This window comes from Bombina bombina, chromosome 3 (assembly GCF_027579735.1).
Source record: "Bombina bombina isolate aBomBom1 chromosome 3, aBomBom1.pri, whole genome shotgun sequence".
Lineage (NCBI taxonomy): Eukaryota > Metazoa > Chordata > Amphibia > Anura > Bombinatoridae > Bombina > Bombina bombina.
Window position 1 is genome coordinate 468721034 of NC_069501.1, and position 24106 is coordinate 468745139.

At 39.4% G+C, this 24106-nt stretch overlaps 1 protein-coding gene across 2 annotated transcripts in view; it reads right to left on the minus strand.

Annotated features, from left to right (window-relative positions):
- Positions 1-7081: 7081 nt before the first annotated feature.
- The window catches only part of FOXP4 (forkhead box P4), a 107927-nt gene continuing 90902 nt past the window's right edge, over positions 7082-24106 (minus strand). For both annotated transcript variants that reach the window (XM_053706751.1, XM_053706752.1), the window contains exons 14-17: positions 13997-14118; positions 11997-12063; positions 9368-9522; positions 7082-9212 (exon numbers count right to left, since the gene is read on the minus strand). In XM_053706751.1, coding sequence (XP_053562726.1) covers positions 9074-9212; positions 9368-9522; positions 11997-12063; positions 13997-14118 — 483 coding nt within the window. In that variant the 3' untranslated portion in view covers positions 7082-9073. The remainder of the gene's footprint in view (positions 9213-9367; positions 9523-11996; positions 12064-13996; positions 14119-24106) is intronic.

A 24106-nucleotide genomic window follows, 5' to 3' on the forward strand; every position in this document is an offset into this window, starting at 1 on the left:
GGGAGAGGTATTTAAAGGGACAGTCTAGTCAAAATTAAACTTTCATTATTCAGAAAGGACTTGTAATTTTAATCAACTTTCCAATTTACTTTTATTATCAAATTTGCTTTGTTTTCTTGTTATTCTTAGTTGAAACTAAACCTAGGTAGGCTCATATGCTAATTTCTAAGACCTTGAGGGCTGCCTCTTATCACTTTTTTAAATTGCTTTTAACAACAAGAGACTGTGGGCCATATAGATAACACTGTGTTCAGGCACAGGGAGTTATTTAAAGTTAGCACAACACAATGCTAAATGCAACTCAACAGATTTTATATAGTCAGTCATGTGATCAGGGGGCTGTCAGAAGGTTCTTAGATACAAGGTAATCACAGAGGTAAAAAGAGTATTAATATAACTGTGTTGGTTATGCAAAACTGGGGGATGGGTAATAAAGGGATTATCTGTATTTTAAAACAATAACAATTCTATTGTAGACTGTCCCTTTAAGCCTTTGACTGGGGTGTCTTTGCCTCCTCCTGGTGGCCAGGTTCAATATCTCCCAACAGTAAGGAATGATGCCGTGGACTCTCCTTATATTAAAAAGGAAATGTATATTTTTGCTATTTTTAAAATAGCATTGAGCTAATTTTCAGACTCCTAACCAGGCCCCAAAGTTTTAGATGTATACTGATGTCTACAGACTTCTGGTTGTGTAATGGGTCTTTTCATATACAGGGGAGGGGAGAGTTTCTGCTCTTCATACTTTCCCAGCCCATTTCAGTGAGTGTCCCAGCCTAACATCAACAGTGCTACAGTGGGTGCTTCTAAGTAAGTTTTTAAAAGGTTTTATACTGGATTTTTATATCAGTATCTGTGCATATTATTATTTATAGTGGTGTCTATTACATGCAGTTATATGAAAATTGGTGTATACTGTCCCTTTAATACTCATTTTTGTGGTCACATACATTGTGAACTGCTGATTTTATTTTAACAGCATATAATCTCCTTTGAGGCTTGTTCTTGTTTTTCTTCCCAATACAATTTGCAATGTCTATAATTATTCAATAATCAAACCACATACTTCAGTGCTATAAGAGAGTGATAAACATTCCCATTTTGAGAATGGCCATAAAGGGAACAATGTATTCCTATTTGATATTCCTTTCAGTTAGAGCTGTTAACCTAGTGCAGTTCTTGGCAATATAATGGTCATAAAAAACACCTGTGCTGGCTAAACATTTAATGTCAATCATAAGTTTTGGTTCAAAAGTTAAAGGGACACTGAACCCAAAATTTTTCTTTTGTGATTCAGACAGAGCATGCAATTTTAAGCAACTTTCTAATTTACTCCTATTATCAATTTTTCTTCATTCTCTTTGTATCTTTATTTGAAATGCAAGAATGTAAGTTTAGATGCCCACCCATTTTTGGTGAACAACCTGGGTTGTTCTTGCTGATTGGTGGATACATTCATCCACCAATGAACAAGTGCTTTCCTGGGTTCTCAACCAAACAAATAACTTAGATGCCTTCTTTTTCAAATAAACATAGCAAGAGAACAAGGAAAAATTGATAATAGGAGTAAATTAGAAAGTTACTTAAAATTGCATGCTCTATCTGAATCATAAAAGAAAAAAGTTGGGTTCAGTGTCCCTTTAAAACCAAATCTGTGTCTTTAGGATGTTTACAAATGTTATGGTTCCCCAAACAGAATATTTCTGGGTGCTAATTGAGACACCTTCATCAAAAGCATCTCAACAGAAATTCAGACAAAAAAGTGCGTCACTGATAGTAATAAAATAAAAATATAGATTTTTTAATAATCCCTTTTTTTGCAATTAAAAGGGACATTGAATATTTTAAGATGATAATAAAAAATGTGTGTAGTAAAAAACAAAAAAAATATTGTAATATACGTTTGTTTGTATTTTGTCCACTTTTCTAATAATCAGTAACTTTGACAATTGTGGGCTTTCCAATTCCTGTTTGAAGTGCAGACTGCTATGTTCCAACTAGTCATTGGTTGCACACTTTAGTGACCCATTTGCAACTGTCCCTAACAGAGAATGAAACCTTGGTTAAAACATGGCGGCACCCAAAGCTTTATGGACACTAAGAGCCAGATTACAAGTGGAGCGCTAAATATGTGCGCTGGTATTACAAGTTGGGAAGCATTGCGCTCACGAGAAATATATATGCTGATAGGATATACATATATATTTATGTGCATATACACATATTAACACATAAATATATATGTATATAGTAATATACATTTATATTTACTGGGAACACACAGTTCCCATAGACCGCAATGTAAAGGCACTTTTCAGTGCCTTTTCCCCCCCACTCCCACCAACTTTGACCTCAAAAATGGTACATTTTTAAATACAAAAACTATAATGGCCTCTATGTTCAGGGCATTTGGGGGCACTTTTAGAAAATGAACCAGAGATTGGATCTCTGGTCAATTTTCTGAACACTTATAATGGCTGGTTAATTATCGCACGCTCAATGGGCGTGCAATAATTTAGCACTCCACTTGTAATCTGGCACTAAACACTTTACACTTTTTTTTTTTAAATATTAAACCAATATAATATAAAAATCTACATATTAGGCTGTTTTGTTTTAAAATGCCTTTAGTGTTTAATGTCCCTTTAATATTCACAATCCCTTTTACATATAGCAGTAATGACACCTTTAGAGGATTAACATTAACTCCATAAAACCTTGAGTGCCAATATTTCTATTATTTTAACATCAGAAAAGTGAACTTGTTTGCATCCCTTTAAGCCCCACTAAAACAGTACCTAATATATGTTGTGTGGACTGTGGGGCATTTGTTTTAGTAGCCATCCTTCTCTGCTAATCCTACTTCTGATACACACAACTTTTACACAGATCCTAAACTGTGCCAGTCACTTAAAAAGGAAATTTATGCTTACCTGATAAATTTATTTCTTATACGATATGACGAGTCCACGGATTTCATCCTTACTTATGGGATTACGCCTCCTGGTCAGAAGGAAGTGGCAAAGAGCACCACAGCAGAGCTGTATATATAGCTCCTCCCTTCCCTCATGCTCCAGTCATTCGACCGAAGTTAGGAAGAGAAAGGAAAAGCCAAAGGTGCAGAGGTGACTGAAGTGTAACAAAAAACAAGTAAATACCTGTCTTAGAAATGACAGGGTGGGCCGTGGACTCGTCATATCGTAAAATAAATAATTTTATCAGGTAAGCATAAATTTCCTTTTCTTTTACAAGATATGACGAGTCCACGGATTTCATCCTTACTTATGGGATACAATACCAAAGCTATAGGACACGGATGAAAGGGAGGGACAAGACAGGAACCTAAACGGAAGGCACCACTGCTTGAAGAACCTTTCTCCCAAAACCAGCCTCAGAAGAAGCAAAAGTATCTTCCCCGAAGGGAAGAGCCACGAACTGAAAATGTTTAACCAGAAAGGCAAACCTTAGGAACTGATGATGATCCTTGTGGATAGGAATATGAAGGTATGCAACCCTTAAGTCCACGGTAGTTATATATTGACCCTCCTGGATCAAAGGTAGAATTGTTCGAATAGTCTCCATCTTGAAGGATGGGACTCTGAGAAACTTGTTTAGACTATTGAGGTCTAAAATGGGTCTGAACGTTCCCTCTTTTTTGGGAACCACGAAAAGATTTGAGTAAAATCCCTGCCCCTGTTCCAGTATTGGAACGGGACGAATTACTCCCACAGTAGAGAGGTCTTTTACACAACGTAAGAACGCCTCTCTTTTTATCTGGTCTACAGACAACCGTGAAAGAAGAACCCTCCCCCTTGGGAGAGAATTTTTGAATTCTAGTTGATACCCTTGTGACACGATCTCCAGTGTCCAGGGGTCCTGAACATCTCTTACCCAAGCCTGGGTAAAGAGAGAAAGTCTGCCCCCTACTAGATCCGGTCCCGGATCGGGGGCCGCCCCTTCAGGCTGTCTTTGGAGCAGCAGTGGGCTTCTTGGGTCGTTTACCCTTGTTCCAAGCCTGGTTGGGTCTCCAGACGGTCTTGGCTTGAGCAAAATTCCCTTCCTGTTTAGCGGAAGAAGAAGCGGGGACTCCTTTGAAGTTCCGAAAGGAATAAAAATTATTCTGTTTACCCCTCAGTTTAGCTGCTTTATCCTGAGGTAGGAGATTACCCTTACCTCCCTTAATGTCAGAAATGATTTCTTTCAAGTCAGGCCCGAATAGGGTTTTCCCATTGAAAGGAATAGCCAAAAGCTTTGACTTAGATAACACATCCGCAGACCAAGACTTTAACCATAATGCTCTACGCGCTAAAATGGCAAATCCAGCATTCTTAGCCGCCAACTTGGCAATCTGAAAGGCGGCGTCCGTAATAAAAGAATTAGCCAGCTTAAGAGCCTTAATTCTATCTAAAATTTCCTCTAAAGGAGTCTAAGTCTTAAGAGACTCTTCCAAGGCGTCAAACCAGAAAGCCGCCGCAGTGGTAACTGGTACAATGCAGGCTGTCGGTTGTAAAAGGAAACCCTGATGAATAAATAACTTTTTTAGAAGACCCTCCAATTTCTTATCCATAGGGTCTTTGAAAGCACAGCTGTCCTCAATAGGAATAGTAGTACGCTTAGCCAGGGTAGATATAGCTCCCTCCACCTTAGGGATTGTTTTCCCAAGAGTCCCGAACAGTGTCAGATATGGGATACATTTTCTTAAAATTAGGAGAAGGTGAGAACGGGATACCCGGTCTTTCCTATTCCCGCATAATAATTTCCGAGTAAAACAGAGTAAGCAGGCACCTCTAAGTATTTGTCCATCTTACACAATTTCTCTAGTGGTTCCACAATCGAGTCACAGTCATACAGAGTCGCTAAAACCTCCCGAAGCAACAGGTGGAGATGTTCAAGCTTAAATCTAAAAGGACATGACGTCCGAGTCCGTCTGAGGTAACACACTTCCCGAATCGGAAAGTTCCCCCTCAAACAGAAGTTCCCTGACCCCCAAATCAGATCCCTGTGAGGGTACATCAGAAATAGCCAACAAAGCATCAGATGTCGCAGTATTCAAATTGACTTCTGTCCTGCTGCGCACGCCCTGTAACACTGGCAACTTAGATAAAACCTCTGTAAGGGTAGATGACATAACTGCAGCCATATCCTGCAGAGTAAATGAAGTAGATGCGGTAGAAGAACCCGGCGTCGCTTGGGTGGGCGGTAAAGGTTGTGACGCATGGGGAGAAAGTAGCGGCATACCCCGATTCTCATCAGACTGAGAAGCATCCTTAGTCGCACTTTCCTTAAAGAAAATCTGCCCTTTACATTGTAAGGCCCTTTCAGTACATGAGGGACAAAAAGTAAGAGGGGGTTCCACAATGGCATCTAAACACATAGAACAAGTAGTTTCCTCAAGTTCAGACATGTTAAACAGACTAGCAGTAGCAATAATAGTCGTTCTTTACTTGAAATATTGAGCTCTGAAGTCAATTTACTAAGACAAAATTTTTGAACTAAAAAGTGTACTGCGCCTTTAAATAATAAAAGTGCAACAATTTTTCTGTTATCTCAAAAACAATGTTTACAGCAATAAAAAACTGTCCTCGTGTGCCCAAAATAGCTTAACAATATTGCACCATTTAGACTAGATATGTTAAATATCAATTTATATTAAAGTTATCAGTTATTACAACTTCTTATCGATTCAGGCCCCTGCACCTCGCCACAGCTCTGCTGTGGCGCTTACCTGCCCCCAGAACACACTGAATCTGTTTGAGTAGCTCTTAAGCCTCTTCGAGTGCCAAAACAACTTAGGCCCCACCGGAGCCCAGGACCTTGCTGTCTATCCGATCCGGATGAAAACTTTGCGGCTGAGCGCGCGAATTTAGGCCCCGCCCACCATGGGCGTAACTCTAGCCATACTGAGACCCGCATGGGTAGTAAAAAACAAACATGTCGGTTCCCAAATAAAATATGAAAAGCCATGTGCCCCTCTTACATACACCTCAATTACAAAGCGTAGCATCATGAAAAAACTGCACTACCTCAGGCCAGTTATAATGATATGACAAGACAGCCCTTAGCCAGCAACCGCATCTCCCAGCGTCTAGCCCACACCGAATATACCTAAATGATATCCTTAGACATATTTAGCAATCAATATAAAGGGAATTCCAGGTACACCATTTCCATACATATAGTGCCTACTGATTACCCCTCCCCAGATAGGGAACAATGTCAGTCTGTTCTGATGCATCAAGTCTCCCCAGAAACAAATGACTGAACATACCTTAATGCTGCTTGTAGCATGACACGGTTCTCCACACTGAAGATATTTCTCTTACACTACCTTCAACTGCTCTGTGGAAACCAGCAGGATCTTACATGTTTGCTAAGATCATCAACATCAGGGCAGAAAAATAAGATGTCTCCACTCCTCTTGGGAAGTTATTGACTGACGATTTCTCCCTGAGAAAAATAGTACTCAATGGCACCATTTTAAAATAAACTTCTTGATTGAAGAATCTAAACTAACACCTCACTTTACCTCTTCCTATCACTAACACAGGCAAAGAGAATGACTGGGGTGGGAGGGAAGTGAGGAGCTATATATACAGCTCTGCTGTGGTGCTCTTTGCCACTTCATGCTGACCAGGAGGCGTAATCCAATAAGTAAGGATGAAATCCGTGGACTCATATCTTGTAAAAGAAAGTAGGATCACTTTTTTCCTACATAATTCACCACTGACAGTTTAAAAAAAAAATTGTCAAAAATCATGTGATAAGCTTTAGCAAAAAGATTAGAATATACCAGATTGTGTTCTTAACCTGAAATGTAAAACATCCACTCACTGTGTAGTAAAAAGTTGTTATAAGTGAAGGAGTTCTTGAACCTACCACCTTTCCAGAAAAATACAGAACTTGAACTGAGGCATTCTGGGAGGCTAACTGAACATACATACAAAATGTCGGAATGTGATTACACTTACACAGTCTGACTGTACTAGCACAATTCTGTTTATACCTAATGTACAGACATACAACACATGGCAAGTAACCTCGATTACACACAAATATACATAACACAAAAAATGGTCTGTAATTTAGATTTAGCATGTCTTGTGACACAATTATATTTATTGCATATTATATGCAGATGTCCATACATGTTTGTTTCATGCACCTAGAATCTATTGTACACGAGGAATCTGTACCAGGCACACAAGTGATGCTGGCACAGCGTCTTGATTCTTTATACAGTGGCCGCAGCACTGACCGGCTGACCCAGGGCATGAGGTAACATCTCCTGCCTCTCCCCTCCTCCTACCAGCAGCTTGGTGACAGAAGGCCTGATCCAAAGGGAGGAACACAGAGTGTCTGTGGGGTAACAACACGTCACCTATTTGTGAACATACATAAGCATTGGTCATCCACTCAATCATTGAGAACATCATTGTATCTTTGCCTTCCAGTCCGACTTATTGCACACATGAAAGTGCGCTTGACAATCAAATCCCAACTTATAAATGATGTCCTCAGTGTTCAGAAGCATTCGTCTCATTTAACCATTCACACACATACACACAAACTACTCATATCCAGTAGACATATACACAAAAGTGTGTGTTGCTAACTAATGAAAAAGGTCACCAAACCCCACAGTAGATAGGCAGGCTGAGGAGACGCTGCGTGAAATGCAAACATGCCCCGCTGGAGAGGAGCAAACATAGTGTTTGTGACTGTGACAGATACACCGGTACCTTTGGCTTGGTCTCCTCAATAGTCTTATACTATGCCCCTGGAACACAAAGCCAAGGTAAGAGGAGGTTTTGGTTTATTTGGCATGAGAGGTATCTTTGGTCAGGGAAGGGTACGAGGGTGCAGCACACAAGTGGGTCTTACAGAGCCCATGTGTGACAGGGCAGTATGTACGCGAGACACAGGGTAGTGTTTAAGTGAAAAGGCAGTGACTAGTAGAAGTGAAAACCATGGAAGTAAAACTGTATTTTTATGTTAATTGGCAAGTTTGTGTGTTTGCAATTGGTATGCTAATACTTTGTGCATGTATATGTATGAAATGTATATATATTTATATGTACGTACATAGCCATGACCACACCATTAATTCTTTGTAATGACTATGGAGCTAGCTAAAATATAACCTGTACCTTAAGATACAGTGATTTTAGCGGTGTGAATCCATTTCTGAGCACTACATATAGGAAGGAACAGGGTGGTGAATGATGTGTATGTATTTTTGTATGTAAAATAAGCTAAATCCATTGATGTAAATTTAGACATACTGTTTTTTTTGTTTTTGCATGTTAACAGTATTTTTAGACTATTTAATTAACGGTATTGGTCCAAAAAAGTGTAAAATATTTTAAACTCCTCACAGACTGTAATAAAGTTTTCAAGCATTTTATGTGACGATGAACGTATAAGTGATGAAGATGTGCGTGTTAGGGGAACATGAATAATGCACATGTGATAATGGTCAGAGTTTTGTGCATTTGTATATGTTCACGTGGATGTATTCAAACAAGTGTGCATATATAAGTATGTGTGTGTGTCTACCATGTGCTCACATGTAATTGTGTGAGGAATGCCAGCAGTAACATTGATCCAGAACACGCAGAGCAAAATAAATAAAGTCTGGTTCTCTTTTTGGTACCTTCGGAAGTGACCAGGCAGGAGAAGAGCTAGCAAAGGGGAGACCCCCATTCCTGCATGCATTGTAGGGGCATGAAGGTGAAGGAGTCCGAAGTTGCCCCAAAAACAGTTCCAAAAAAGTGTGGATAAAAATGCAGGACTGGAGTGCCCTCCTTGTCAAGGTCAGAGGTCATGAGTAGCATCAGTGCCCATCCTTTCTCTGTCCACAAGAGAAAAGGATTATGGGAGTGCCCATCTTGTCCATAAGTCACTGAAGTGCTGCCAGATTGTGACAGAGGAAGCCCCAAAGTGGACAGGGGAAGGTTAAGGTTCAAGTCTCTCAGTTTGGAATGGAGGAGGATTGGGGAGAGGGTATTGTTGGTCTCTGGTGGAAGTGCTGGACTTTGGGGCAAGGGAGGTAACTCAAGGGACACAAAAGCCATTAGGACAAGTCTTCCATGGGCGTCTCTGGTTCCAAGTCACGGTCCTCGGGCAAAGTTGTGTTTTGATTGGTTGGTGCTGAGAGAGAGGCCGATCTGACATCCTCTTCAGTTGGCTCTTCTTTAACATGGATGGGTTGACTTAAAAAGAAAAAACAATGGATTAGCACATGGGGGAAAAAAAAATCATTGCAAGCAGAAACAAAGCAGCACTCCTATTCCTTGTACCAATAACAAGTTATTATCAATACTAAAAGCTTTATTTCTTAATTAGCAGATGCCAAATGCATGATTACCTGTAATGAGGAGAAAGCCGGGGGCTGCTCCCATTACTATTTCCGGGTTCCCCAGTGCTTGTGACATCATCGTGTCCCCCATGGATGCCACTGCCCGAGCTATTAAGCAAAGGGGGGCTATTTAGCAATGGAAAACTGCTCTCCGCTAGAGCTGCCTGTAGGAGAGAAGAGACATTGGGGAAAATCCATATAAAAAGGCAAATAGATAAGGGATCTAAGAAGAACTGATAAAATATTCAGAGTATTATATTAAAAAGAGAACAGAAGCTAGGGGGACATGAATATCCTTATATTCCCAATTCAGTCATTCTACATTATTTTAAATATAATCGTTTTTTAACAGTTTACAATTACAACAGGAACTGCTTGTGCCGGGCATACATACATACATTATATATATATATATATATATATATATATATATATATATATATACATATATATATATATATATATAAATAAAGTCTACACACCCCTGTTAAAATGTCAGGTTTCTGTGATGTAAAAAAATTAGACAAAGATAAATCATTTTAGAACTTTTTCCACCTTTAATGTGACCTTTAAACTGTACAACTTAATTGAAAAACAAACTGGAATCTTTAAGGTGGAGGGAAGTAAATAAAAAAAAACTAAAATAATGTGGTTGCATAAGTGTGCACACCCTCTTATAACTGGGGATGTAGCTGTGTTCAGAATTAAGCAATCACATTCAAAACCATGTTAAATAGGAGTCAGTACACACCTGTCATCATTTAAAGTGCCTCTGATTAACCCTGAATAAAGTTCAGCTGTTCTAGTAGGTCTTTCCTGACATTTTGTTAGTCGCGTCCTACACAAAAGCCATGGTCCGCAGAGAGCTTCTAAAGCATCAGAGGGATCTCATTGTTAAAAGGTATCAGTCAGGAGAAGGGTACAACAGAATTTCCAAGGCATTAGATATACCATGGAAAACAGTGAAGACAGTCATCAACAAGTGAAAAAATATGGTGCAACAGTGACATTACCAAGAACTGGATGTCCTTCCAAAATTGATGAAAAGACAAGAAGAAAACTTGTCTGGGAGGCTACCAAGAGGCCTACAGCAACATTAAAGGAGCTGCAGGAATATCTGACAAGTACTGGCTGTGTAGTACATGTGACAACAATCTCCCGTTTTCTTCATATGTTTGGGTTTTGGGGTAGACAGGCAAGACGGAAGCCTTTTCTTTCGAAGAAAAACATCCAAGCCTAGCTAAATTGAGCAAAAACACATCTGAAGTCTCCCAAAAGCATATGAGAAAAGGTGTTATGGTCTGATGAAACCAAGGTTGAACTTTTTGGCAATAATTCCAAAAGATATGTTTGGCGCAAAAACAACACTGCACATCACCAAAAGAACACCATACCCACAGTGAAGCATGGTGGTGACAGCATCATGCTTTGGGGCTGTTTTTCATCAGCAGGAAATGGGGCCTTATTTAAGGTAGAGGGAATTATGAACAGTTCCAAATACCAGTCAATATTGGCACAAAACCTTCAGGCTTCTGCTAGAAAGTTGAACATGAAGAGGAATGGCCCCAGTCAGAGCCCAGACCTGAATCCAATCGAAAATCTGTGGGGTGATCTGAAGAGGGCTGTGCACAGGAGATGCCCTCGCAATCTGACAGATTTGGAGTGTTTTTGCAAAGAGTGGGCAAATCTTACACACTTATGCAACCATATTTTATTTTTTTATTTTTACTTCCCTTCACCTAAAAGATTTCAGTTTGTTTTTCAATTGAGTTGCATCGATTATAGGTCACATTAAAGGTGGAAAAAGTTCTGAAATTATTTATCTTTGTCTAGTTTTTTTACATCACAGAAACCTGCCATTTTAAAAGGGGTGTGTAAACTTTTTATATCCACTGTATATGTATGTATATATATATATAAAATATATCTCTCTCTCTCTCTCTATATATATATATATATATATATATATATATATATTAGCTAAGGTTAAAGAAGCAACAGTCACCGTTGCTGAACAAAAACAGATGATTGCTTTTATTTAGATTAACATTTTAAAATAAAACATTTTTTTTAGAAGATAATGTGAGAGGAACATAAAAGGGACATAAAATTAAATGAAAATAAAATGCCTCAGTTTTGAATAGAAACATTTACTGTGCACTGAACATACATAAATATGCCTTGTGTAACCTTATTCCAGCATGTGCATTCTCAGAGAGCTGTAATGGCATGTGCTCATTAACAATGACAAAAGATTGGGTCATCAATAAAGCAATATAGGTGTAGTATATAAATGCAGGTGCATGGATCATATGTAAATATGCTCCAGCACATTAAAAGCTTTTTCCTTCAATCTAGTAGCTTTTACTGAAGGAATTTGGTTTATACGTTGGAATTGCATATAAAAAAAAATACATATTCATAATTAAAATGCATTCATGTGCATTTAAGTTCCGAGAGTTTTATGTCCCTTATAAAATGATTAAAAAAAGCAAGATTTTAAAATTCCTAAACCATTTGTTTGTATGCAGAACATTTGAAATGCATTGCAGAACCATTCATATCTAGTATGCACATATAAAAAGTTAATGGAAGACTGTGTTTGAAACATGGAAATGGTACCGCAGTCGATACCCACCTGGTAACTGGCATTTAATGCTCCATAGCCCAGACCAGAAATCATATTCTTGACAAGGGTTGGGCTCCTGAAAAAAAACCCAACATGAATTAGAGAATTCATATACACTTTACATGACGGTGAAATGAGACACTGATCAGATTTAGCAGATTTAAATGTACAAAGTTACACTGAGGTATTTCAAATACTTCTTTTATGAAGATAAAAGTGATGTGAATCGGACTGCAATTGTCTGTCCAAAAACTGTAATACTAGTGCCACCTACTGGATATATGTGGTGGTACACTTGATTTGCATAAATCTCCTCAAGGTGATTTAACCTTTATTTCAATAAGTAATTGAAAGGAGTGACATTTGTCTTAAGCACTGTCCTTCACCTCTACTCACACGTCATTATGAATGCACTGAAAACCTAAGACAGACTATTTCCATATGCAAATAGCAGAAGGGAAAAAAACTGCAGAATAACATCATAAGACATGGAGCTAAATTCATGAACACTCCTTTTTAAAACAAGCTGAGACTGCAAGGTCTGTCAATGCTCAGTGATCACAAACACGATTAATTAAAAATGAAATTCCATTGAAACCTTTGTAATTCTCGTTGGTGTATTTGCTATATTTCTGACAACAAGGTAATATATAATGAAAGCACAAGTTTTATTCATTTTACAAACTAGTATTTTATACTTAAAGGGACATTGAACTGCTTAACTTGGCAGAACTATAAAAGAATAGTAACTACTCACTATGGTATTGCATTTCATCCTGTTCCTGCAGCTCTTTTCAAATCCGTTCTCCTGGTTTAATAGCTTAAAGGTGCCAGATACTGAAGCTCCGCCTCTTTATACTGGGGCTGCCATCTTAGAGCTCAGGTATTCTCACAGCCTGTGACAGAAGCTGCACACTCACAGATCAGTAATATTGTCTTTCTTTTTTTACAGCTGTATAATATACTTCAGGTTAGAGTGCATGATACATAATGTGCATTTTCTACACAAAATATATTTACAAAAGTACTCAACAATAATATAGAGCAATGCAGCCACAGCAAACATATACAGCTCCTGTTCTATATCATGCACCCTAACCTGATGTAAATTAAACAGCTGTAAAAAAATAGGCAATATTACTGATCTGTGATAATACCTGAGCTCCAAGATGGCTGCCCCCAGTACAAAGAGGCGGAGCTTCAGTATCTGGTACCTTTAAGCAATTTAACAGGAGAACGGATTTAAAAAGAGCTGCAGGAAGAGGATAAAATGCAATTACATAGCGAGTAGTTATCATTCTATGGTAGTTGTGCCCAGCAGTTTAATGTCCCTTTAAATGTATAACCTTTCAAAGAATATGAATTTAAACAAATAGATAAATACAAAGGGGCCCATTTATTTTAATGCTATTAGACAATGTTCCCAGGCAGGGAACCTGTCCATCTTTGCAGGGAAAACATCAGCATTTGATGCCTGAACTTCAGATTACACAAGAGTGTGTCTTGTCAATCGGCATGGATAGATAAACTAAGCCATCTGAGATGGCAGAGTTTAAAGGACCATTAAATACAGTATATCTGCATAATAAACAAATGTATAATAAAAAGACAATGCAAAAAAAAAAAGTCTACTGATTTGAAATTCAGACTAATGTCAAAGATAGGTTATTTTCCTTCTCCCTTGCACATGATCAGTAGGAACTGTTACCTTAGACATAGAGCTGTTTATAATGTGTGCTCTATCTGAATCATGAAAAGTTTAATTTTGACTTGAGTGTTCCTTTAAGAAGTGCCAATCTTCTCATTGCTTCATAAATGAAGCCCAGTGTCTAAACTCATTCGATCTCCAGCAAACTACAGACTTCTCAGAAGTCCAACATGAAACTAGTGGTTCTCTTTCATCTAATAAGTAGAATATTCTGGCATGTTTTACTTGCACATATAATAATGCTGATTTCCTTTTAACAGGTCAAACAATACTTTCACAAGCAGGAGGACGTCACACTAACCCTGTCATCTTAGGTGGCCTTCTCTTTTGATATTCCAGCTCGTCCACTGTCCAAACGGCCCCTTTCACATTCTCCACACGCACAAAGCACTTGTGTAGACTGAGGTTGTGACGCACTGCGTTCTGTGGGAGGAAGAGCACGCGTTAACCTCACCAACGCTTTACAACTCTATTATACACAGCTACTTTACAAAAAACAAAAAACATTCAAGACAGGTTAAACTAATTTTGTATTCTATGCAGGCCACTGCAGCAATACTGTAATGACACTCACTACCATTGCTTAAAAGGGACAGTAAACGCCTTGAGATTTTTATCTAAAATGTTTAGTTATGTGTAACGAAACAACTGTGCAATATAATTTCATTATTTTTCTCCCTTTTTAGGCAATTTAGCTCTGAAAATTCAGGATTTTCTAATTTCCAGATCCTAAATGGCACCTTGCTGACTTCTCAAGGCTAACCCTGCTATATATATATATATGTCCCTATTTCGCTTTTACGTATGACAACTGCAAAACAAGGTACTTTATACCAACATTATGAATGATTTATAAAAAGTTTACAGTCCTGGCCAAAAGTTTTGAGAATGACACAAATATTAATTTTCACAAAGTCTGCTGCTTCAGTGTTTTTAGATCCTTTGTCAGATGTTACTATGGTATACTGAAGTATAATTACAAGAATTTCAAAGGCTTTTATTGACAATTGCATATTTATACAAGGAGTCAATATTTGCAGTGTTGAACTTTCTTTTTCCAAGACCTCTGCAATTCGCCCTGGCACGCCGTCAATCAACTTCTGGGCCACATTCTGACTAATGGCAGCGCATTCTTGCATAATCGATGCTTGGAGTTTGTCAGAATTTGTGGGGGGAAGTTTTGTTTGCCCGGCTCTTGAGGATTGACCACAAGTTCTCAATGGGATTAAAGTCTGGGGAGTTTCCTGGCCATGGACCCAACATTTCGATGTTTTGTTCCCCAAGCCACTAAGTTATCACTTTTGGCTTACGGCAAGGTGCTCCATCATGCTGGAAAAGGCATCATTCGTCACCAAACTGTTCTTGGAAGCTTGTGAGAAGTTGCTCTTGGAGGATATTTTTGTACCATTCTTTATTCATGGCTCTGTTCTTAGGCAAAATTGTCAGTGAGCCCACTCCCTTGGCTGAGAAGCAACCCCACACATGAATGATCTCAGGATGCTTTACTGTTAGCATGATCCAGGGCTGATGGTAGCGCTCACCTTTTCTTCTCCGGACAAGGTTTTTTCCGTATGCCCCAAACAATCGGAAAGGGGGATTCAGCAGAGAAAATTACTTTACCCTAGTCCTCAGCAGTCCAATTGCTGTACCTTTTGCAGAATATCAGTCTGTCACTGATGTTTTTCCTGGAGAGAAGTGACTTCTTTGCTGCCCTTTTTGACACCAGGCCATCCTCCAAAAAGTCTTTGCCTCACTGTGCGTGCAGATGCACTCTCAGCTGCCTGCTGTCATTCCTGAGCAATCTCTGCACTGGTGGTGCCTCAATCCCGCAGCTGAATCAACTTTAGGAGATGGTCCTGGCGCTTGCTGGACTTTCTTCGGCGCCCTGAAGCCTTCTTCACAACAAATGAACCTTTTTGGTGGGATTAAGTTAATTTTCATGGCAAAGAGGGACTTTGCAATTAATTGCAATTGATCTGATTACTCTTCATAACATTCTGGAGTATATGCAAATTGTCATCATAAAAAATGAAAATGTGAAAATGAATGTGTGTCATTCTCAAAACTTTTGGCCAGGACTGTACTTCTATTATCATATTTTCTTTGTTCCCTTTGTGTCTTTTGTTGAAGAGATCCCTAGGTATGTGTCTGGTGCCATCTAGTGCTCCTTCAAATGGATAACATTCTTGTAAAACTACTGTCATATAGTGCTCCAGAAATGTGCACTCCCCTGAGCTTAAAGGGACAGTCTACACCAGAATTGTTATTGTTTTAAAAGATAGATAATCCCTTGTTTACCCATTCCCTAGTTTTGCACAACGAACAGTTATATTTATATTTTTTTTCCCTCTGTGATTATCTTGTATCTAAGCCTCTGCAGACTGCCCCTTTATTTCAGTTCTTTTGACAGACTTGCACCCTCTAGTGATGAAAAACCTGTTAAAATGCATTCTTAAGAGGCGGCCTTCAAGGTCTAAGAAATTAGCATATGAACCTCCTAGGTTAAGCTTTCAACTAAGAATACCAAGAGAACAAAGAAAAATTGGTGATAAAAGTAAATTGGAAAATTGTTTAAAATTGCATGCCCTATCTGAATCATGAAAGTTTTTTTTTTTTACTAGACTGTCCCTTTAAGGCCTTGCTTTTCAACAAAAAGATACCAAGAGAATGAAGAATATTTGATAATAAAAGTAACTTAGAAAGTTGTTTAAAAGTGCGTGCTCTGTCTGAATCACAAAAGAAAAAAATGGGGTTTCACATCCCTTAATTTACTTTGAAGAAAAAAAAAAATATTGGCTGATGTGTTATTCTACAGAATATGTCCTGTAATTAACCCTTTCATGCCGGGGTTAACGTGTCTACATCGGAACAACGGTGAAATCTCGCGATCGTGATCACAAGATTTCAATGATGGGATTGCGTTAGGGGGCGTCCCTATGATGCTAGGCATGCCCTCCAGACCGCGATCCCATCAGGGAAGCGCCAGTGGCTTCAGGAAAGCCAAGCGGTTAGGACGTTGTTGTCCACTTAAGAGCTTCATCCATTGCACTTACGTTGCATTGGACACCCATTATGAGCGCACAATCCTGTGGATCTATAACGTCAGTAATAATGACTGTTAGGAAATAGATAATGTATGTGTGCTTTGTACTAAATTATTTATCGATTACTTATATATAGGCTGACCATATTGCCGCTTTAAAAAAGACACATATGAAAAATACATATGTCAGAGAGAGAGGGTGATATGAGAGAGAGAGAGAGAGAGAGAGAGAGAGAGAGAGAGAGAGAGAGAGAAATACAGGTGGGTGGGTGAGCGGAAGGAGGGAGAGACACCAAAAAACAAGAGAATAGACTGATCAAGGAGTAGAGCAAATTGTAAAAAGAGAAGGCGGTTTGAGATATTATAGTGTGAAAGGGCACATGAGGGAGTTAGCAATGGAAAAGAAAGATAGAAACAAAATGGAGCTCCATAAAAACAAATACAGGTACAAAACGGTTTGGGACCAGAAATGTTTTGGATTTGGGAATATTTGTTTATTTGCATCTGTAAAATGGGACAGCTTGGAGAACGGATGGGACCAAGTGTAAACAACAATATAATGTATCATTTAGGTGATATCTACATGTCATAATACAGCTTATGCAACCTAAATGTAGTTGTATATACTTTTAATACTTGTGTATACAGAGTATTTCAGACGTGGTTTTTCACACCGACCCTCGTCGGGGTTGCACTGGTGGCTCCTATTGAAAGTAATGAAGCTCACGGGAAAGGGAAACTTTGCACCGTGGAGCAAAGTTAGCAGTAAACTGGGGGCGCACTTTAAAAATGAAATCCTGCAGCCAACTCACATTACGCTGCTTCCTGCGTATAGTATCTTACAATAGCACATATTTTCATATGCATCTATTTGTCTATTAGGGTTATAAGTATTTTCAGTGTTTTGAGAAAAAACAGATCTGTACAGCAAAAATCTTTACAGAATTACGCTGGGATTAGAGACAATTTCATATACGCCCATGTTCAGCCCATTTTACAAAAAACCCCAACAATTATACTTTTTATTTTGTACTTAAAGGTAAAAAAATGTAATTGATTTTTGCACATCCAGTGTACTTAAATAGTTTATGCTGTGCATATTTAAATACAATGTATTCCTGAGTAATTTACGTACAAATTTTACATTTGTGTTTGAATACTACTATTATTCGTTTTGTAAGATTTTTAAATACAAATTTTATTGTGCACATTTGTAATGCTGCATCTTCTGCCCATACGAAAATGCAGTATGCCCCTTGGTGAGACACCCTGTTTTAAGTGTAAACAACTAAATTTATGCTTACCTGATAAATTTCTTTCTTTCTTGACACGATGAATCCACGGATCATCTAATTACTATTGGCAATATCACTCCTCCCCAGCAGGAGGCGGCAAAGAGCACCACAGCAAAGCTGTTAAACATCACCTCCCTTCCCTCCAACCACAGTCATTTGACCGAAGCAAAGGAGAGAAAGGAAGCAACAAGATGCAGAGGTGTCTGAAGTTTATAACATACAAACAACCTGTCTAAAAGAACAGGGCGGGCCGTGAACCCATTGTGTCAAGAAAGAAAGAAATTTATCAGGTAAGCATAAATTGTTTTCTTTCTAATGACACAATGAGTCCACGGATCATCTAAATACTATTGGGAATCAATACCCAAACTAGAGTACACAGACAAGGGAGGGACAAAACAGGGAACCTAAACGGAAGGCACCACTGCTTGAAGAACCTTTCTCCCAAAAGAGGCCTCAGCCGAGGCAAAAGTGTCAAATTTATAGAATTTTGAAAAAGTGTGAAGAGAGAACCAAGTTGCAGCCTTGCAAATCTGTTCCACAGAAGCTTCATTTTTGAATGCCCAGGAAGAGGAAATGGCCCTCGTAGAATGAGCCGTAACTCTCTCAGGAGGCAGCTGTCCAGCAGTTTCATAGACAAAGCGAATGATACTCTTCAGCCACAAAGAAAGAAGTAGCCATAGCTTTCTGCCCCTTACGTTTCCCAGAGAATACCACAAATAGAGCAGAAGACTGACGAAAATTCTTAGTCGCCTGTAAATAGAATTTTAATGCACGCACCACGTCCAGATTGTGCAGAAGCCGTTCCTTTTGAGAAGAAGGATTAGGACACAAGGAAGGAACAACAATCTCCTGATTAATGTTCCGGTCTGAAACTACTTTAGGGAGAAACCCTAACTTAGTACGCAAAACCACCTTATCCGAATGAAAAATAAGGTAAGGATACTCATACTGTAATGCAGTGAGCTCTGACACTCTACAAGCAGATGAAATGGCAACAAGAAACACAACTTTCCAAGATAACAACTTAATATCTAAGGAATGCATAGGCTCAAACGGAGCCCCTTGAAGAACCTTAAGAACTAAATTAAGACTCCAGGGAGGAGTAACTGGCTTGAACACAGGCCTGATCCTGACCAAGGCCTGACAAAACAATTGTACGTCTGGGACATCCGCCAGACGTTTATGTAACAAAATAGACAAGGCAGATATTTGACCATTTAGGGAACTTGCCGATAAACCCTTCTCCAAACCTTCTTGGAGAAAGGACAGAATTCTAGGAATCCTAACTCTACTCCAAGAGTAGCCCTTGGATTCACACCAATATAGATATTTACGCCATATCTTATGGTACATTTTTCTAGTCACAGGTTTACAAGCCTGAATCATGGTCTCAATGACCGATTCCGAAAATCTACGCTTGGATAAAATTAAGAGTTCAATCTCCAAGCAGTCAGCTTCAGAGAAACTAGATTTGGATGAAGGAAGGGCCCTTGAAGTAGAAAGTCCTTTCTCAACGGAAGTCTCCAAGGTGGAAGAGATGACATGTCCACCAGGTCTGCATACCAAATTCTGCAAGGCCACGCCGGTGCAATGAGAATCACTGATGCCCTCTCCTGCTTGATTCGAGCAATGACCAGAGGAAGAAGAGCGAACTGAGGAAATAGGTATGTGAGACTGAAATTCCAAGGTACCGCCAGGGCCTCTATCAGTACAGCCTGAGGGTCCCTTGACCTCGACCCGTACCTTTAAAGCTTGGCATTCTGCCTAGATGCCATGAGATCCAATTCCGGCTGACCCCATTTGAGAATCAGGCTGGAAAACACTTCCGGATGGAGTTCCCACTCCCCCGGGTGAAAGGTCTGCCTGCTCAGGAAGTCCGTCTCCCAGTTGTCCACTCCTGGGATGTGGATTGCAGATAGACAGCAATTGTGGGTCTCCGCCCATTGTCTACCTCTGTCATGGCTGCATCAGAACAGGAACTATCACTCCCAGGTCGGAGAGGTCCTGAATACAATGTAAGAAGGCCTCTCTTTTTGTCTGGTCTACAGATAATCTTGAAAGCAGAAACCTGCCCCTGGGAGGAAAGGTCTTGAACTCTAGTTTGTATCCCTGGGACACAATGTCCACCGCCCAGGGATCCTGAACGAAGAAGGAAAGTCTGCCCCCCACAAGATTCTGTCTCCAATCGGGGGCAGGCCCTTCATGCTGTTTTTGATTCAATAGCAGGCTTTTTGGATTGCTTTCCCTTGTTCCAAGACTGGTTGGACCTCCAGGAAGGCTTGGACTGCTCCTGCTTGGAAGAGGAAGGCTTTCCCTTGGAATTTCGAAAGGAACGAAAATTACTCTGGCGTCCCTTTTGATTATTTCTCTTATACTGAGGGAGGAAATGGCCCTTTCCTCCCGTATTGTCAGAAATTATTTCCGTCAAACCCGGCCCAAACAAGGTCTTTCCCTTGTAAGGAATCGGCAAAAGTTTAGACTTAGATGACACATCCGCAGACCAAGATTTTAACCATAAAGCTCTGCGGGCCAGTACGGCAAAACCAGAAATCTTAGCTCCCAGCTAATAACCTGAAGGGAAGCATCCGCGATAAAGGAGTTGGCCAACTTAAGGGCCTTTATCCTACCCTGGATTTCTTCGAGGGGAGTGTCTGTCCCCCTTCCAGTTTGGGTACCGTCTGCCAAGACTCCTTGATAGAGTCTGCTATAGAAAACATTTTTTTAAATATAGGGGATGGAGAAAAAGGGATACCCGGTTCTCCCATTCCTTAGCAATAATCTCTGTAGCCCTATCTAGTACAGGAAATACCTCCACCATGGAAGGCATGTCAAAATACTTGTTTAGTTTACTAGACTTCTTAGGATTGACTAAGACAGTAGTGTCGAGACGTTCAGGGTAGCTAAAACCTCCTTAAGTAACAAACGGAGGTGTTCAAGCTTAAAGCTGAAAGAAATAACTTCAGTATCAGTTAAAAGTATTACACTGTCTGAGTCTTCACCCTCAGATGCTACTAAAGTATCTTCCTCTTCAGGTTTCTGAGAAGAAACATTCGGAATAGCCACTACTGTGTCAGCAACCTTATTCACTGATTGATTACATCAAAAAGCAGACAACGCATCAGATACCGCTGATGACATTAGGGAAGCGATGTCTTGCAAAGTAACTCCGGGTGGAGTAATAGAGGAAGCGCAGGGCACTGGCTGTATGGACGCTAAATTTTGAGACGCTTGAGGAGAAAGCTGCGGCATATCTTGAACATTGTCAGAAGACTCCTGAACAGTATCCGCCTTAGACAATGTTGGCTCAGGAAAAAGTCTGTCCCTGTAATATAAAGTTCTCTCAATACATGAGGAACAGAAAGGGGATTGGTGGTTCTACATTGGCATCAAAACATAAAGAACATGTAACATCTTGCAGGGTTTCTTGGTCCATCTTTATTCACCAATAAACAGACAAAACTGATATTTTTATTTAGAAAATAGCCCCCCCCCCCCCCAAAAAAAAAAAAAATTGTTACTGCTTCTTTAAATATTACGATCCGTAACCGCAACTGATTTCCAGTGCGGAACACAGGAAGTGACACAGGGCCAGAAAAAAAGGCGCGCAATAGGAAATTGCAGCTGTATCTAACTCCACCCATCGTGGGCGTAACCACATGATACTCCTGATCCGCTAAATGTATTATCAGAGCCGTCGGGTGTAAAGTAAAAAATACACCACCACCAATGAGCCAGATTCTCCTTGGAGACTTTTGGAGTCTGGTTGGGAGACTCCGCCTGTATCAGATATAGCTTGTATGGTATTATTGTGGCGCTGATAGATATACATTCATTTGAACTCCAGATTCTCCTTGTCCCTAGTGCCTGCTCTGCTGCCCTAATAAACATTCCCCTATCATAGGTGAATGTGACTTGTCCCCCAAATTTTCAAATATGAAAGTGCTATCTATTTTCTCTGTATGTGTGTCCCAGAAAAAATTAAAGTTAGCACTTACCTTAAGACTTCTGCCAGGCAGCACAGCAGCTCACTAGGTTTAAGAGGCCAGTTCCCTCACATGGACCTGTAGATAGAAACAGACTGAGTAATCTTACTCAGGCTTGCACGGTTAGGGCAGCATTAAGGATTGTACCCCACAAGATCCCATTGCTTGAAAGCCACCACTGCTCTACTGAAGAGACTGATATGGACTACGGCTACACCCTAGAACAAAACAGCACAATCTTGCACTACTAAAAAAATAAAATCTTGCTTGAAGAATCTTTTCCTAACACCTAACTTTACCACTTCCTTGCTCTAACGTAGGCAAAAAGAATAACTGGGGTTGGAGGGAAGGGAGGTGATATTTAACAGCTTTGCTGTGGTGCTCTTTGCTGCCACCTGCTGGGCAGGAGTGATATTCCCAATAGTAATTAGATGATCCGTGGACTCATCGTGTCATTAGAAAGAAAATGTCTTTAGATCATTCAACCACGGAAATAGAACTGGTGACCATTCTTTAATAATATTGCCAGCCCCGAGACCTTTACATCATTAGGCCCTTAGTGACTCACTTGTGCAGAAATTAAAAATAAAATAAAAAAGGGTGGGGGGGGGGTTCGACGAGGATTTACATATAAATTTATTTTTTTTAAAGAAATTTTTTTTGAATTTTGAAATAATTTTGGAGTTCTGGATTTGGGGATCTGTACCTGTATATACCAATCACACCACTACGTTGAAAGAAACAGTACACACCTAAAGCAGCATGAAAAATGGAAAGAGTAAGTGAAAATGAAAGACAAAACAGAATGTGAAAGCAGTTAAAGGGACAGAACAATTTTATAAAAAAATTAATTATGAGTAGTAAAAAAATAAATTAAAATACAACTTTGCAATATATTTTCATTATTTATTTCAGACCAAAAATGCTACATTCTACATAGTGATCAATATAGCATCTCATTTATATCTCTTCCTAATTAGTCTCAGCAGTAGAAACTTTTTAAAAGGGCATGTCCCTGGACTGCAAAACAATAGAATTTTTCATGACACCGTCTAATTTTCTTCTTTTTAAATGTGTTCCCAATGATCTATTTTATCTGCTGGAATGTATTAAACTATTAACAAATAGTTTTTTTTAACTTATTTTTTCATTTGAAATAGCCATTTTTGCTTGTTTAAAACCACAACATGATACTGAAAATGTCAGTACTGCAGGATTGGCTATAGAAAAGCTATGTAAATGAGATGCAAAAGCAGAAAAAAAATAACCTCCCGGTGGGGGTGAGATAGATTGACCAGCCCATTTGAAATATGTTCCTGCTGCAGCTTTGAATACAATGAGCAAGGAATACACAGTCACTGTAATTGTTATATACTATAAATATATTAAAGGGGGGGGGGGCCCTTAAGCTCATTGTACACTTCTCATCTTATCATGACAGCCTCAGTGGCAGGTTGGCAATTGCCTCTTCTCAGCCTCTTGTAATGCCTGGATTTTGCTTATATTCTTTTAATTGATCCATGTATTATACCGAATTTTCCAACTAGTACTACAAGCTACAGCAGCCTTGATAATGAATGGGTTAACCACATGGTGTTGGCGCCCACTTTCACAATATCTCCACCCCTCACTAACGTCCCTCCGCACGCAAATTATATGACCCCAATTTCGAAGAGGAGCCACCTCCTCTCATTCTCAGTCATGGCTGAAGATGAGACACTAATTTGTTAGGCTAAAACATTAACAGCAATTTAAAAGGTTGGCTGGGGGTCAAGCAAGCAGAGTTTAGACAGATGGAAGTGAGGAGAGAGAGAAGAGAAATACATGGACACCGAAGGAGTGGACAGAGAGGAAAAAAAAAAAGAGGAAGGGGTGACAAAAAGGGGAGAGGAAGAGAAAAAAAAAAGAACAGAGAGAAAGGAAAAAGGGATTGACAGAGATACAGAAAGAGGAGTAGAATGAGAGAAAAAAAGGAGAGGGGGTAAGAGAATGATAAAATAAGAGAGAAAATGAAATAACAAAGGCGTTGAAGAAAATGAAAAAGGCATGAGAGAGACATTTGGAGAAATATCTACAAAAGGTGAAAG